The sequence below is a fragment of the Punica granatum genome, chromosome 4, assembly GCF_007655135.1.
Source record: "Punica granatum isolate Tunisia-2019 chromosome 4, ASM765513v2, whole genome shotgun sequence".
NCBI lineage: Eukaryota > Viridiplantae > Streptophyta > Magnoliopsida > Myrtales > Lythraceae > Punica > Punica granatum.
Window position 1 is genome coordinate 34820718 of NC_045130.1, and position 14703 is coordinate 34835420.

Below are 14703 nucleotides of genomic sequence, written 5' to 3' on the forward strand. Positions count from 1 at the left end.
TAGATCCCTGAACTTTAGGATTTTTCTTTCTTCATCCCTGTGCTTTATTTTGCTCAATTTAAGTCTACTCATATAGCATGTGGTAGAAGGGCGATATTCATCTCCCCATCAAATATTTTGTGAACATCCTTGAAGCGACACTGATGGCCAATTACGTCAATTGCTACGTATTGATCAGCTTGTCAAAAACTTAAAAAATCATCTCTCCATTAAATACTTTATGAACATCCCAGACGTAATATTGATAGGCGATTACATCAGTTGTTACGTATTGATCGGCTTGTAAAAAACTTAAAATGTACCCGTTGAATCTTCTTTCGTCTGATATATCTCAAGGATTCTCAGAGAAAGTTATCTTAAAAATCCTTAGAATCGTAAAGGTCCATGGTAAGACTAATGTCAGAGATATCTTGTTCAAGTGCACCTGGCACTGGTTGAGGACTCCTTTATCCCAGTCCTGGACAATCACCTATCGTTGGGTCTCACGCTCATACACCAAGGGGCAAGGACATCATTCGTATAGCATCGAAATTTCGCTAATGTCCTAAAGCAGGAGAATGGAGAGAGCAGGGTTTTTCTCCCCATTCTTTGAATTTAGGTTCTTTCTAAATGCAATATGCTCAGGTTTCTCAATCCGGTGACGGATGGAGAGAAATGGATAAAATAAAGTATAGGGATGATAATTAGAAAATCCCAAAGTTTAAGGACTAATCACGTATTTCTTCACATCTTCGTGGAAATGGGGACGAAGCCCCGCCCGGCCTCTGGTGTCATAAATCTCCCGCCATGCTATTGACTGAAACGAAGACTCCATTGCTGCTCAGATCTTTGATTGCTTGATCTCTGAGTTCTCACCGGAGAAGAAGATGGTACTCAAATACCTCACCTTCATCCCCGACGACCCCGACTTCCTCAACGTTCGCCCTGGTTCTCCTCATCCCTTCTTCTATTTGATCTCATCTGCCTCGTCTTCTCCTGATGTGTGGAGCAACTGCTACGGCAGTTGCGCCGCCAGCGTCGCGTCCGCCCACCGCCGTTTCCTCTCGACTCCCGTTTGTGAGCCTACCAGGTCCTTTAACTCACTATCTCTCTCTCTCTCACTATCTCATCTCTCTGTGTCTTCCTTATTTGCTTCTGCCGCTTCAGAGTTGAAGAAGGAGCAGCGGATGAAGGCCGAGAGCTAGCATCTGGTCGCAATTCTGCAGGATATCCGACCTATCTGGCGCCGAGGCGGGTTAGATGCTTTCACCCCTTCTCTTAAGCTGATCATGACGAAACAGAACGGAATTCTGGGTACTGAATCCCTTAGTACTCGGATAACAAAAAGCTATCTTGTCATATGGATGAACTTAATTTAGTAATGTGTTGTTGTTCTTGAGAAGTTAGTATTTCGACCTTTGTTTCTTCTCCCAAAACCCAACTGCATTGATCTCTTGCTGTGTGCTATAGGTTTCAGAAGTTGGCTCACTATTAAGCAAAGTTGGGGGAATGACAGTTGGACTTATAGACACACTTGGTAGTTTTACTTTCCCCGCATCAGGGTCAACCAAAAAAGGGTTTAAAATCTCTGTGTTGGCTTTCGAAGTGGCAAGTACAATTTCAAGAGCTGCCAATCTTATGGAATCCCTCTCGGAGGAAAGCATCACGCATCTGACAGAAGTCGTGCTTCCTTCAGAAGGTGTGCAACGTCTGGTATCCGCTGATATGGACGAACTTCTGAAAATTGCTGCTCTGGATAAGATGTGGGTAATTGGGTTCCTCGTGGTCCCTAATATGATAAGTGAATTCAGGGCCATTAATGTAGTTGGTAATTTATTGTTCATAATATTCTCAATGCTGACAGGGAAGAACTGAAAGTGTTCCTTGGTGAGGTTGTCCGGTTTGGAAATCTGTCCAGAGATCCTCAGTGGCACCATTTGAACCGCTATTTTATAAAGTAATTCTCGTGGAATCTTGCTGACCTAGCTACGGATGTTTTGTCCATGAGGTGTTGTGACCGTGTTTTTCTTTATGCTATTTGTGTTGTGCTTAGAGCGGCTTCCCAACTGCCAAATAAGCAGTCAAAAGTAGGAGCTGAGACACTGATTCAGCAATTGATGATCCTGGTTCAGAATACTGCTGTGAGTTTTTCTATTAACAAAGCCGATGTTAATTGTTGATATAATGGTCCAGGAAAATCCATTCTTCATCTATACTAGCTATCTTTTGAGTTGTCTGAAAAATCTTACTATATCTTGCAAATTTCATTTTTTTTAAAAAAATTTAGAGAAGCTTTACATCGTCTTCGATGCTGAGGCATGATCTCCTACTAATCTTCTCTCTGTTTAGTTATGCTTTACATAAGAAAGGTGCATTCATATTGACCTTTACAATGTCCTAGATTTAGTTTTCCAAGTTTGAAAGACAGTTCTTTTGGTTGTTTGACATCAGACTACTCCAATTGAAACTTCGAGTATATAGTTGAATTTCGAGAGGCTAATAAACGACTAAACATTTCTATTTTGGTGCAGGTGCTGTATTATGAGTTGTACGCCTTGGATAGACTTGAGCAAAATTATAGGTGCAAAATTCACGAGTATGATGTTTCAAATTCTAGTCACAGAGGTATAAGTTCTGCACAGAATGTCATTAAATGGTGTCAACTTGACAATACTGATCTTGTGATTAATCAGGTGTACATTTTAAGATGCTTTTCTTACAGATTGGATAATACTGATTTGGGGATTTCCTTGGTTTTTACGCACTTTACTTAGGGGGAAGGGATAGCAGAGGGTGGATAAGGGGAAAACGATTTTGTATATTTCCTTGATAAGTAAAAGCTTTTATATATTAGACCAATTTATCCTTTTACATAGTCTAGTTCGCTCAAGGGAGTTAAAATACCTCCAGATATGAATGAATTTTTTACTTCCATTTACCTTTTTTCTTGTATTTGAAAGGAAATGCAGCCAGTGGAAAGGCACTTCACGTTTATTCCTCTTACCTCTTCATTTAAATGATGTTTCCAAACAAGTGGAAAATCTCAGTTTACGTTATGCAATATTTTCTGTAAAATAATTCCCTGTAATTCTGAACCAGATCGCTCACTTTATTTTTCTGACTTTAGTTGGTAGAACTTATTATCTCAGAACTTACTATCTCAGCTTCTTTTTTTCTCTGGGCCATCAGTTCTATTCTAAATTGGTATGGAATATATTGCTAATATATTGTAGCTGGATCGACATTACGATGCTGCTTCTCCTGCTTTTAGAAAGTTTTCAACGTGAAGGTTTTAGAAGGGATTAGGGAGCTCCGAATTCTTGGAATGCTCTATTATGTTTTATAATCCTGTTGTTTTATCTGTTTTATCCACCTGTCCTCATCACATGTAGGAGACAGAAATAGCCTTTCAATCTTGAGAGCTGAGACGAAGGCCCGGAGGAAGCATGTCAGGAGTTTGAAGCAGAAATCCCTTTGGTCAAGGACCATCGAGGAGGTAGTAGATTCTGAATGGTTCTCTGTTTAAAGCATTTTTGCAGGTTGAATTATCTGCTCTGACAAATGATGTTTATTTATGTGAAAAAGCAAAAAATTCTGGGATTGAATAAATATAGATCAGCAAACATGAATGAAAGAGTAAAAGAAGAGAGGAGATGCTAAGGAAATTCCTATATATTGGTCAGCATTTCTGAATATTGTATCTTTTGCAATCTTTTTCCTGATGAAAAATGTTATGATGTTGTTTTTGTAGGTGATGGAGGAGCTTGTTATCATTGCTCGTTTTTTGCATTTTGAGATTCTCAGAATCTTTGATCTCGCTGGTATGCTTTAACCATGTAATATGATCTCTTGTGGTCTTGTCCGGGCCATTTTACTTTCTGCTGCAGGAGAATAGGGAAAATTTTTCATTCAATTATACTTGTTCCTCTTATCTTTTCTAAGTCAGATCCACTATTCCTGGTTTCTCCTTGAAATGAACCTGGATGTGAAGCTGAGATTTATAAATCTTTTCATGCTTCATTATGGGCCAAAAAAGAAAAAGGAAAAGACTCCCTGATATATTATTTAATCTACTGACATCTTCGGAGATTAGTTGTGAGCAATTGCTTATTTTACTGCTCCTTTTCATCATCCTCATTATTGATCTTCTGGAGTTTGTCATGTTTTCCTGCTATGAATTTGCAGATTGTGATCTTGCTAATGATCATCAGACCAACCAGAGAACGTTGGGCTCTGCTGGTTTGGCTTTACAGTATGCAAATGTTATAACACATATCAATGCTATTGTGAGTCGATCTTCCATCTATCTCTTTGAACCTATATCATCTCTATTGCTCTGCAACATCTTATGGCACTCCTAAACAAGAAGAGTAGCCTAAGAAACAGAAGTAGGAGCATTGACCATCAGCCTGCAGAAGGCTACCTTAAGTAATTTTGTGGAGAGCCCACCAATGTGACAGTTTTCTTTTCTTGCAAGAACTCTATGAATGGATCCTGAGTAGCGAATATCATCGTCGAAACTTAACCTCTCGGGCTATAGTATGTCATCTTGTCAGTGTGGAGGATACTACATTAAAAAATTGTTAACTTCTTTGATTAATCTGGTCCTTCTCAGGTTTCTCAGCCTAGTTTTGTCCCTCCAAGATCGAGAGATGCCTTGTACCAAGCACTACCACACCATGTTCAGTCAGTCCTTTGGCGACGACTACGCCCACTACATGTCCCAGAAGGGGTATGCGTTCCTTATTACTGGTAATAAATAATCGAGTTGCTGCTGAATACCATCTGAAGCTTTCCTGTCAAATGGTGAAAATTGCAGCTTACCATCTCAGAAATCAAAGAACTAATGGAGGAGATGTTGCAATGGCTCGTTCCAATGGCTGCTAAGACTATTAAGTAAATCTGTCTTGAAAAGAAATCTAGATTCTCATTCTTAAGTTCTATTCCTTCATCAAACTTCTACTTTGGCTTATCTCTGACATCAAATTTTTCATTTTTTGATTGCTAGAACTCATCATAGTTTTGCTCGGCTTGGAGAATGGGGAAATTTTGTGTAAGTATCAAAATATTTATCATGTCTTTTTATCTTTTGCATTTCAATATTGGGTAGGGAATTAGAAGACAGAGCATTAAGAGTTTGGTTGATTCCCACGTCCTGTTATAGACATATAATCGAGGCAGAAAAAGAGTCGGAAATGTGTGAATGTAAGAGCCTCACCCAATATGAGTAGCCATAATAAAATGATCAACCCTTCATCCCAGCATGATATGCATGTATCCTCCACTGTCATTATCATGCATATTCCTCACTTAGCTGTGGGACAAATTCAGGACCAGTTCAAACAGGAAACCAGCAGATGTGATCAGAATTGAGACGCTGCACCATGCAGATATCGAGAGGACCGATCTCCTCATACTCGAATTGATCTTTTGGCTTCATCTTCTGGCGAGCCGTTCTAGAGCACAGGCTTATGAAACCAGATCCCCAGCACATGACGTGGTCCGGTTATATCCAACTAAGCTCGATTCCAACTCCGAAGCAAGGATGCAAAGGCCGGGAACAAGCAGGAGCCTGAATTTTGGTAATGCTGGTGCTCCGGTCATCAAAAGCCATCATAGGCTTGCCACCAGCAGTAGCGATTCCGCAGTGATCGAGACTAACAATGTGTTTCCTGGTGAGGGGCCCTCGTTTCCTATGATCAACTGCGACATTGACTGGATCAAAGTGTTGGATGTTATCGATGGAGTGGATACGATGTTAAACACAGAAGTTGCCTGTTCCTTTGCCCCTTCTTCGAGACGTTGATCAGATCGCTGCATATGTATACACAAAAAAGGAAATAATGTTGTCGAGTGGAGCGTTCGATGGTTATTTCTGCATATATGTATTCAGTATCTTCATGCGGATAACGATTCTGATGCCTAGTCGTTCTACTACGCATAAGATGAATCTCAATCTATTTTCCTTTTTCTATGCTCTGATTTAACATTAACTCCACATCAGATTATCTGGATTTCTTCTGCTTCCAGATTTTCCTTAGTTTTGGATATGACTAGCTTGCAAGTTCGTGTAAATTACTTTCGGGTTGTGATTCGGACAATTCCAGATCGACTCTAGACTCAGCTTGCCAAATGAAGCTGGTGCTCAATTTATTCGTGCAGTTGGAGCAGTTATAAGTGCACCAAGAATTGAGACCCATCGAAATCGGATTTTTCATGAGACTAAACTGTTTGATCTTTCCTCTATGGGGTACATACAAAATGAAAATTTTTATTACATAAAAATGGGATAAAGAAAATCCATAAAAGGTTGTTACATTAGCCTTCTAATGGATGAAATTGGACCCACTAAACGGTCGAGCAGTAAAAAGGCCCTCAACATTCAGAGGTCAAGGACCATTGTGGAACTTATTACTTAAATTTGGCGGGAATTCACCATAACATAATTCTTGGGGGACACTTGAGTAATTTAATTCTATGTCGTGCTTGTGATGGGTCCCTGAACTTTAGGGTTTTTCTTTTTTTATCCCTATACTTTACATTGGTCAAATATATTGTGAACATCGCTGACGTGACTGATAGGCCATTACATCAGTTGCCACGTGGTGATTGGCTTGGGAAAAAATATTTACATTATATTTGTTAAAAAAGTTAAAAAGTATATATGGACAGTTTTTTACCACCTAATATATTTATCATAAGGCTTCCTTAAAGAAAGTTGTATCCAAAGGTTTCATGAGGAGACTAACATCATAGATTCCTTGTTCTAGTGCACCCAACATTGACGGAGGGCTCCTTTGCCACACTGGAGATCCCATGGACGACACTAATGGGCCATTGGCTGTGTCTCGTGCATCGGAACTTCGCTGGTGGCCTGAAGGGAAGGGCGAAGGGAGAGCTAGAGGTAGATTTAGGTTTCTTCCCATTCTTTAAATGTATTTTATTTTTACGCAGAAACAAAAAAGTATTTTCTTTCCTTATTCATTATACTTTCATGTGGTGATGGTTGATGAATCAAACAGCGGGTTGGAGAAAATCATAAACTATAGGGATGGAAAATGGAAAAGCCCAAAGCTTAAGGACCGAAAGCATATTTCTCCGCATCTTCCTCGAAAAGGAGACGAAAGCCTCTTTCTCTTCCCTTGTCATAACTCATGAATCTCCCGCCATTGACTGAAACGAAGACTCACCGTCTCGCCATTGCTGCTCAGACAGAGCGAAGCTTGCTTGAGCTCTGAGCTTTCCCGGAGAAGGAAGAGGGAGGGAGAAGAAGATGGTCATCAGGAGCCTCACCTTCATCCCCGACGACCCCGACTTCCTCAACGTTCGCCCAGGCTCTCCTCATCCCTTCTTCTCTCTGATCTCGTCAGCCTCGTCTTCTCCCGATGTGTGGAGCAACTGCATCAGCGGTTTCGCCGCCGGAATCGCCTCGGCCCACCGTCGGTGCCGGTCCACTCCCGATCTTCAAGCTCTGGAGCCTGTCAGGTTCTTAACTCTCTCTCTCTCTGTCTTTTTCATATCTTCTAGTGGACGACTGGGGGCTATTTTTGACACCCTGCCCGTTCAGAGCTGAAGCAGGAGCAGCTGATGAAGGCCGCGCGCAATTACTTGATCGAACTTCTGCGGGATATCCGACTTATCTAGCGCCAACCCAGGTTAGATGATTTAATCCCTTTTCTTAAGCTGATTATTGAGTAATAAATAACTAGTCCCGTTCATCTTACTTATCTCAAAAAAAGAAAAAAGAACTTTTGTTCGATATGCCGCCCACGCAGTTGCTACATTGATGTGTCAAAAGCAGAAAGGATTGTTCTTTTTCACCATTGCTCTGAAGCAGATAGCTAGATTCGTTGATCTGTTCTTCGTGAATTGCTTGGACTTGCTTGAGCTTCGTATATTGGCTCCATTAGTGCTTTGGTAAAATCAATAAATTGTGAAGTTCCTTGATATAATTAATCTTGCTAATCTCTGGCTGAAATTGTTTAGAAGACAGTACGGCTTGAAATCCTTAAGAAAAACCTTTCTTGGATCTTTTGTTTTCTATGTCTGTTTCGATGTTCCTCTGCTGTTTCTTCTCCTAAGTCGGCTTCATCCTTGTTTGCTAAAGGTTTCAGAAGTTCGTTCACTTTTCGGCAGAGTTGGGGGAATGGCAGTAGACCTTCTAGACGCAGTTACATTAGGGCTGACCAAGAAAGGAAATGAAATGGACATCTTAGCTTTCGAAGTGGCAAATACTATTGTAAGAGGTGCCAATCTTATGGAATCCCTGTCGGAGGAAAGTATCAGGCATTTGATGGAAGTCGTGCTTCCTTCAGACGGCGTGCAATGCCTGGTATCTGAAGATATGAATGAACTTCTGAATATTGCTGCTATGGACAAGAAGTGGGTAACCAGGATTCTCTCGGATCCGAATTTGGTATATGAATTTTTTAGGTTTGAATACTTATGGTTCGTGCATTTTTTTCTCGATGCTGACAGGGAAGAACTGAAGGCGTTCCTTGGTGAGGTTGCCCGGTTTGGAAATCATTGTAAAAATCCAGTGTGGCACAACTGGGACCGTTACTTCGAAATTTACTTCAAAAAGTAACTCATGTGGAATGTTGCTGATTTAGCCTATAGATGTTCTGTACAGTAGATGTTGTGACAGTGCTTCCTGTACGATTTCTGTGGCACTTAGGTTACCTTCTCAACTGCCAGAGGTTCAGTCAAAAGTAGGACCCGAGACATTGATTCAGCAATTGATGATCCTGGTTCAGCATACTGCTGTGAGTATTTCCAGTTACAATACTGTATCTTGCAATCTCTCCTTTTCTTCTTTCTTGTGAAGGAATTCTATTGTAATGTGAATACTGAGGATCCGCGATCTTCTAGGAATCCATTCTTTTGCCAAGTAGATAAACCATAGACCGTTTCGAGGTTACTGGTGAAAAGTTTGAAACTTTACTTTGCGCTCTGTTTTGGATTGAGTGAAATGGAGCGAAAATAGAGAAAGGTAAAGAAATTTCTAAAATACCATGCACTATTCTATACAGTTTTAGATCTCTTCCCTTCCACTTCCCTCCTGTCCAAACAAAGCCTATTGCCGACCTTTGATGCTTTGAGAGTTCGAAAGGTATAGTTTATTTTATTGCTCATGACATCACGTTACTTTCCCAGTTAAAATTTCCAGAACATATTGGAGGGGGACTGAATGAATGCTTGTTTCTTGCTCGGTGCAGGAGTTATATTATGAGTTGCAGGTGTTAGACAGGCTTAAGCAAGACTATATTCGGGCTGTCCATGATTTTGATAGCTCAAGTCCTAATCAAAGAGGTAATTGTGGCTCAAAATATCATCGAAATGGCAATTTAGTTGATAGATGAATGATCTAGTAACTAGTGCAACACATCATTTTTAGGATGTTTATTGATAATTATCATTTAAGAATGTTAACCTTGCACTATGTGCACTTTACCTGCTTTTAGAAAATCTTTGTAAGTTAAAACTATGACAAGGTATTAGACAGATGGCATTATTCTTTAGCTGTTTTATTCAGATATCACCATTCTCTTTTCGCTTTCTTTCTTCTTTTTTTTTGAACGGTTTATCCTCATATGATCGCGTGTAGGAACCCGAGACATTCTCTCAATCTTGAGAGCAAACTTAAAGGTCCAGCTGAGGCGCGTTAGGAGTTTGAAGAAGAAATCACTGTGGTCAAGAACTGAAGAAGAGGTAGCAAAATGTGAATTACCTTTCCTTTTTTAACTTCAAACATGAAAGCGGGAGATTCAAGGAGGAGTGAACACAGTTGGAGAAACAGACGAAATTCAAAAAGACATCAAGCTTTCAAACCCAGTGGACAGCAGAAGCCAGCTTAGACCAAGCTCCAGAGCTTCCCAAATCTAAAAAAGCATTCATTCATCTCTGTTGATATTGTCTATGTGATGAACCATGGGATGACACCAAGATACTTTCTTGCAGAGACTCTTCGATTGTTGAACTTTCAGCATTTGTAAGATAACACCCGACCTATCTGGTGAAGGTGGTAACGGAGTAGAGTACGATTCTACTTAACTCCATGAGATGAAAACAAAAGTAGTTGAGAGAATTTATTATTAAAAAATTAATTGTAATAATGGTTAAAAAATATGAAGAGAATTTATTATTAAATTAAAGAAGAAGATAAAAAAAATAATGATTGTATTGTTGAATTAAGAAAAAAGTAATGAATATTCGAGAGAATTTAGTACTAAAAAATTAATTATAATAATGATTAAGAAAAAGTATGTGAAAGAATTTATTATTAAATTGAATAAAAAGATAATAAAGTAATGATTGTGTTGTTAAATTGAAGGAAAAGTAAAGTGGAGTTAAATATAGTAGAGTATAACTCTATAAACAAACAAGTAATTATATTTATTTGGAGTTGTAATAATTGCGTTGTTGAATTATGAGAAAAAAATGAAAAAAAATAATGAATAGTTAAGAGAAAGTAATGATTGTGTTGTTGAATTGTAGAAAAAATAATGAATAGTTGAGAGAATTTAGTATTAAAAATTGAATTGAATTGTAGTTAAAATAAAAAAAAATTGAAGAAAAAAGAAAAAGTAATAATTGTGTTGTTAAATTGAAGATAAGTGGAGTTAATGTAAAGTAGAGTAATAAATATTAGTCCAAAACCAAACATACCCTTAAGCTTGCAAAAGCTTGAATGAGGCAACTCTACAGAAGTTATCATGACATGACTAGTTATTATCTGAATTGACAAAACCTATTTGTCATTTTGACGAATCAAAATTTTCTTAGTTTTGCACGATGCCGATTTTCTTTTTACCAGTTGGATGGTGTAAATTCTATATGCTTCCTCAGCATTTGCAGTTTCTTTTGCACTATATTTTTACTGAAAAAGAATTTTGAAATGCTGTTTCTGTAGGTGGTGGAGCAGCTTGTTGACCTTTGTTTTTACTTGCATTCCAAGCTTCATGAAGCCTTCGGCATTGTTGGTATGCTCTAACCATATAACCTGGCATATTCTGGTCACCTGCAAGCCATTTTCACTCTGGATCAAGAAATAAAGTGGAAATCGGCTTTCTCATACAACCGTAATCCATAGTCTTATGCGTTTTCAAGCGAGGATCAACTATTTCCTGGTTTTACCTTGTAATGAAACTATGAAACTGAGATTAATATATTCTGTTTTGCTTCTCCTTGACCTATATATATATATATATATATATATATTCTCTCATACCTTCTTAGTTCACGGACATCTTCTGCAGATTAATTGTGTATGGTTGCCAATTATCACGCTTAGTCTCATCAGCCACATATACTGATCTGGTGGAGGTTGTCATTTTCTCCTTTAATAATTTTGCAGGCAATAGCCATCTGACAAATCATAGAACGCTGGGCTCTGCTGGGTGGGATTTACATTATGCGAACATTATCACTCAGATCAGTGCTCTTGTGAGTCCATAATTCCATCTATCTCTGTAACTTAGAGCCACGTATATGACAAGTTAGATTTTTTTCTTGCAAGACGTCTATGAATAGATAACAATGGCGAATGTTATGTCCTCAAAACTTAACTTCTGGGCTTTTAGTATTGTCTTTTTGTCAATGTGGAGCTTACTGACCATACTAAGAATCTGCAAATACATCACATGATCCTGGTTGTACGACTTATTTTATTAATCATCCGGTCCTTAGGTTTCCCAGCCTAGAGCTGTCACTCCGAATGTAAGAGATGCCTTGTACCAGGGATTGCCTCGCCATGTTAAGTCTGCTTTACACCGAGATCTGCTCAAATTTAATGTCCCAGAAGAGGTATGGATTCCCTGGTACATGTAGCTATGATAACCAAGTATGCCACCTACACCATCTGAGTGCTTTCCTTTGAAATGGTGAAATTGCAGCTAAATCTCTCAGAAATCATAGAAATAATGGAAGAAAAGTTGCAATGGCTCGTTCCAATGGCCACTAAGACCATAAAGTAAATTCTCTCCCAGACGACACAAAATCTAGTCTCTGATTCTTAGTTTCTATTGTCCTCCATTATACTTCTTCATTGGCTAATATTGGCAATTTTTTTTTTTTGTTGTTGTAATGCCAGAGCTCATCACAGCTTTGGTTGGCTTGTGGAATGGGCAAATTTCGTGTAAGTGAATTTTTATTACATCTTTTTATCTTCTCCACAGTTAAGTCATTCTGATTGAGGTGGAAACTCGAGACATGCATTAGTGTGAATATGGTCGACTAAGGAATCATGTGAGACATACTGTAAATAATCAAGGTGTCGAAATATGATATGAAACGATCTTTTGGTAGCATAATCGCGGCAGAGAATTCATGTTTCTGATATGGCATACATATTCATCTTGCTTTCTTGTGGAAAATTTCAGGACCAATCCAACCAGAGAACCTGAAGATGTGATCAGAATTGAGACACTGCACCACGCAGATATCGAGAAAACCGATCTCCATATACTAGAATTGCTCTCATGGCTTCATCTTCTGGTGGGCCGTTCGAGAGCGCAGGATGCTGGAGTTAGATCTCCAACCCAGGATGTGGTCCAGTTATCTCTTCCTAGACCGGATTCCAGCTCTGAGATTGAAAAAACTCTGGGAACAAGCGGGAACCTGAAATTTGGCAATGCAAAAACTCTGGTGATCAAAAGCCATCATAGGCATGCCACTAGTAGTAGCAATTCTGCAGTGACCGAGACGGAGAGCACATTTTCACGTGAGAGGCCCTTGTATCCTAATATCAACTTCAACATGGACTGGACCAAAGTGTTGGATGTTATCGATGGAGTGGACACAATGTAAAACTCAAAAGTTGGTGTTTCTTCTCAACGTCTTCGAAACTTTGGTCAGATTGAGAGTGGACACAATTAAAACACAGAAGTTGCCTGTATTGCTTTGGATGTATCGAAAGGGAATAACGCGTTCGAGTAGAGCATTTGGTGGTTATTGCTCCATTAATGCATGTATATCTTCTTCTTCTTCTTTTTGATAAGATGTATGTAGATCTTCGTGTACATAACAATAATGGCTAGTCGTTCTACTATGTATAAAATGAATTTCAATCTGTTTCAATTGTTCTATGCTCTGATTTAGTTCACACTAACTTTAGACTGGCTAGAATATATGGAGTTCTTCCACCTCGATAATTTTCTTGATTTTAGATTCTTGTAACTTGTGAGTTTCTTGAAATCTTTCGGGTTGTGATCCGAACAAATATTGGATCGGTGTTCTCCCCATTCTTCAAATTTATTTACTTCTTACTCATCTGCATGTTAATGGTTTATCAGTTCAGTGACAGTTATAGGGAAATTTATCAGTCTGCGACGCATGGCATCCAGATGTCCAAAATAGATCCCGATTAATTTAGGTTCGAGGTTGGTGGGAAATTTTGATGAAAGAATATTAAAAACGACCAAAATAAAAGTATAGGGATGATAATAAAAAGTCAAAGTTTTAAGGACCAATCACCTATTTGAAATGTGGGTGTCATGATCTCCCGCCATTGACTGAAGGGAAAACTCCATGCTGCCAGTGCTGGAGCTTTTGCTTGCTTGAGCTCTGAGCTCTGCCGGAGAAGAAAGAGGAGGAGAAGATGGTTCTCTCACCTTCAACCCCGACAACTTCCTCAACGCTCGCCCTGGCTTTCCTCATCCTTTCTTCTATTTGATATCATCCGATACATCCCCCTCGTCTTCTACCGATGCGTGGAGCAATTGTGTCGGTGGTTTTGCCACTGGCGTCACCTCCGCCACCGCCGGTGCAAGTCCACTCCCGTTTTTCCGACCTTGGAGCCTATCTGCAGGATCTTAACTCTCTCTCTTTCTTATCTTATGGAATCCCTGTCAGAGAAAAGCATCAGGCATTTGAAAGTTGTGTTTCCTTCACAAGGTGTGTAGTGTCTAGTATCCGGAGATATGGATGAACTTCTGAAAATTGCTGCTCTGGATAAGATGTGGGTAGTCGGGATAAGTGAATTTCGTGCGTGTCCTCGACATGTATAGTTGGATATTTGTTGCTCAAGCATTTTTTCCCCCCCATTTTGGCAGGGAAAAACTGAAGGTGTTCCTTAGTGACGTTGTCCAGAGATCCTCAGTGGCACAATTTGGACCGCTATTTTGAAAAGTAATCCACGTTGAATCATACTGATCAAGCCTTACTGATATTGTGGCAATGTTTGTTTCCTATGCTGTATATTTCAGTTGCGCTTAGATCAGTACCTTCAGAACTGCCGAAGGAGCACTCCAAAGTAGGAGCTGAGACGACGCTGATTTGGCAATCGATGATCCTGGTTCAGAATACTGCTGTTAGTATATCTAGAAATTAAATGAAGCTGCTGATGTTATTGTTAATACAAGGGAAAAATATGTCATAGCATAACTTTTGTTTTTGTGTCAATTTTATCACAACCTTTCAAAATTACACTATATAATACAACTTTTGAGGTGTAGTGTTAATTATGGTCTGCTATCATGTTTTTCATGAAAAGTAAACGAAAGGTTGACGTGGTGCACATGTGGATGAATAGTAGGCTCAGACTTTTACCATATGCAAAATAATCAATATTTCGACCCGTCCGGTACTTTTTTACTTACCCAACTCCCCCACCATCAATACCCGAATCTCATTCTCGCCTCTTCACACTTCTCTCGCCTCACTGCAACCTCAAATTTCTCTTCAGTTCGGAGCTGTACCCTTTTTTTTCCCTTATTCTCCCACGAT

At 39.3% G+C, this 14703-nt stretch overlaps 2 protein-coding genes across 5 annotated transcripts; both read left to right on the plus strand.

Annotated features, from left to right (window-relative positions):
* Positions 1-781: 781 nt before the first annotated feature.
* LOC116206270 lies at positions 782-6054 on the plus strand. Of its 2 annotated transcripts, XM_031539095.1 has the most exons (13): positions 782-1069; positions 1147-1234; positions 1450-1742; positions 1844-1936; positions 2033-2120; positions 2511-2604; positions 3372-3475; positions 3731-3800; positions 4165-4265; positions 4595-4711; positions 4799-4875; positions 4988-5032; positions 5311-6054. In XM_031539095.1, the coding sequence occupies exons 1-13, from the start codon at positions 867-869 to the stop codon at positions 5783-5785; spliced, it is 1848 nt and encodes a 615-aa protein (XP_031394955.1). In that variant the 5' UTR covers positions 782-866; the 3' UTR covers positions 5786-6054. The 2 variants fall into 2 exon arrangements, with proteins under 2 accessions (XP_031394955.1, XP_031394956.1); XM_031539096.1 differs by lacking the exon at positions 782-1069 and having other exon boundaries at positions 1177-1293.
* A 1043-nt stretch (positions 6055-7097) lies between these two features.
* Positions 7098-13056, plus strand: LOC116206298. 3 transcript variants are annotated; one of them, XM_031539126.1, is made up of 13 exons: positions 7105-7464; positions 7547-7634; positions 8087-8395; positions 8657-8744; positions 9012-9091; positions 9198-9291; positions 9587-9690; positions 10892-10961; positions 11336-11424; positions 11668-11784; positions 11874-11950; positions 12071-12115; positions 12360-13056. In XM_031539126.1, exons 1-13 carry the CDS (start codon positions 7253-7255, stop codon positions 12784-12786), a joined length of 1800 nt encoding a protein of 599 aa, XP_031394986.1. In that variant the 5' UTR covers positions 7105-7252; the 3' UTR covers positions 12787-13056. The 3 variants fall into 3 exon arrangements, with proteins under 3 accessions (XP_031394988.1, XP_031394986.1, XP_031394987.1); XM_031539127.1 differs by lacking the exon at positions 9012-9091 and adding an exon at positions 8458-8562 and having other exon boundaries at positions 7114-7464; positions 8087-8361; XM_031539128.1 differs by lacking the exon at positions 11874-11950 and having other exon boundaries at positions 7098-7464; positions 12360-12535.
* Positions 13057-14703: the final 1647 nt, after the last annotated feature.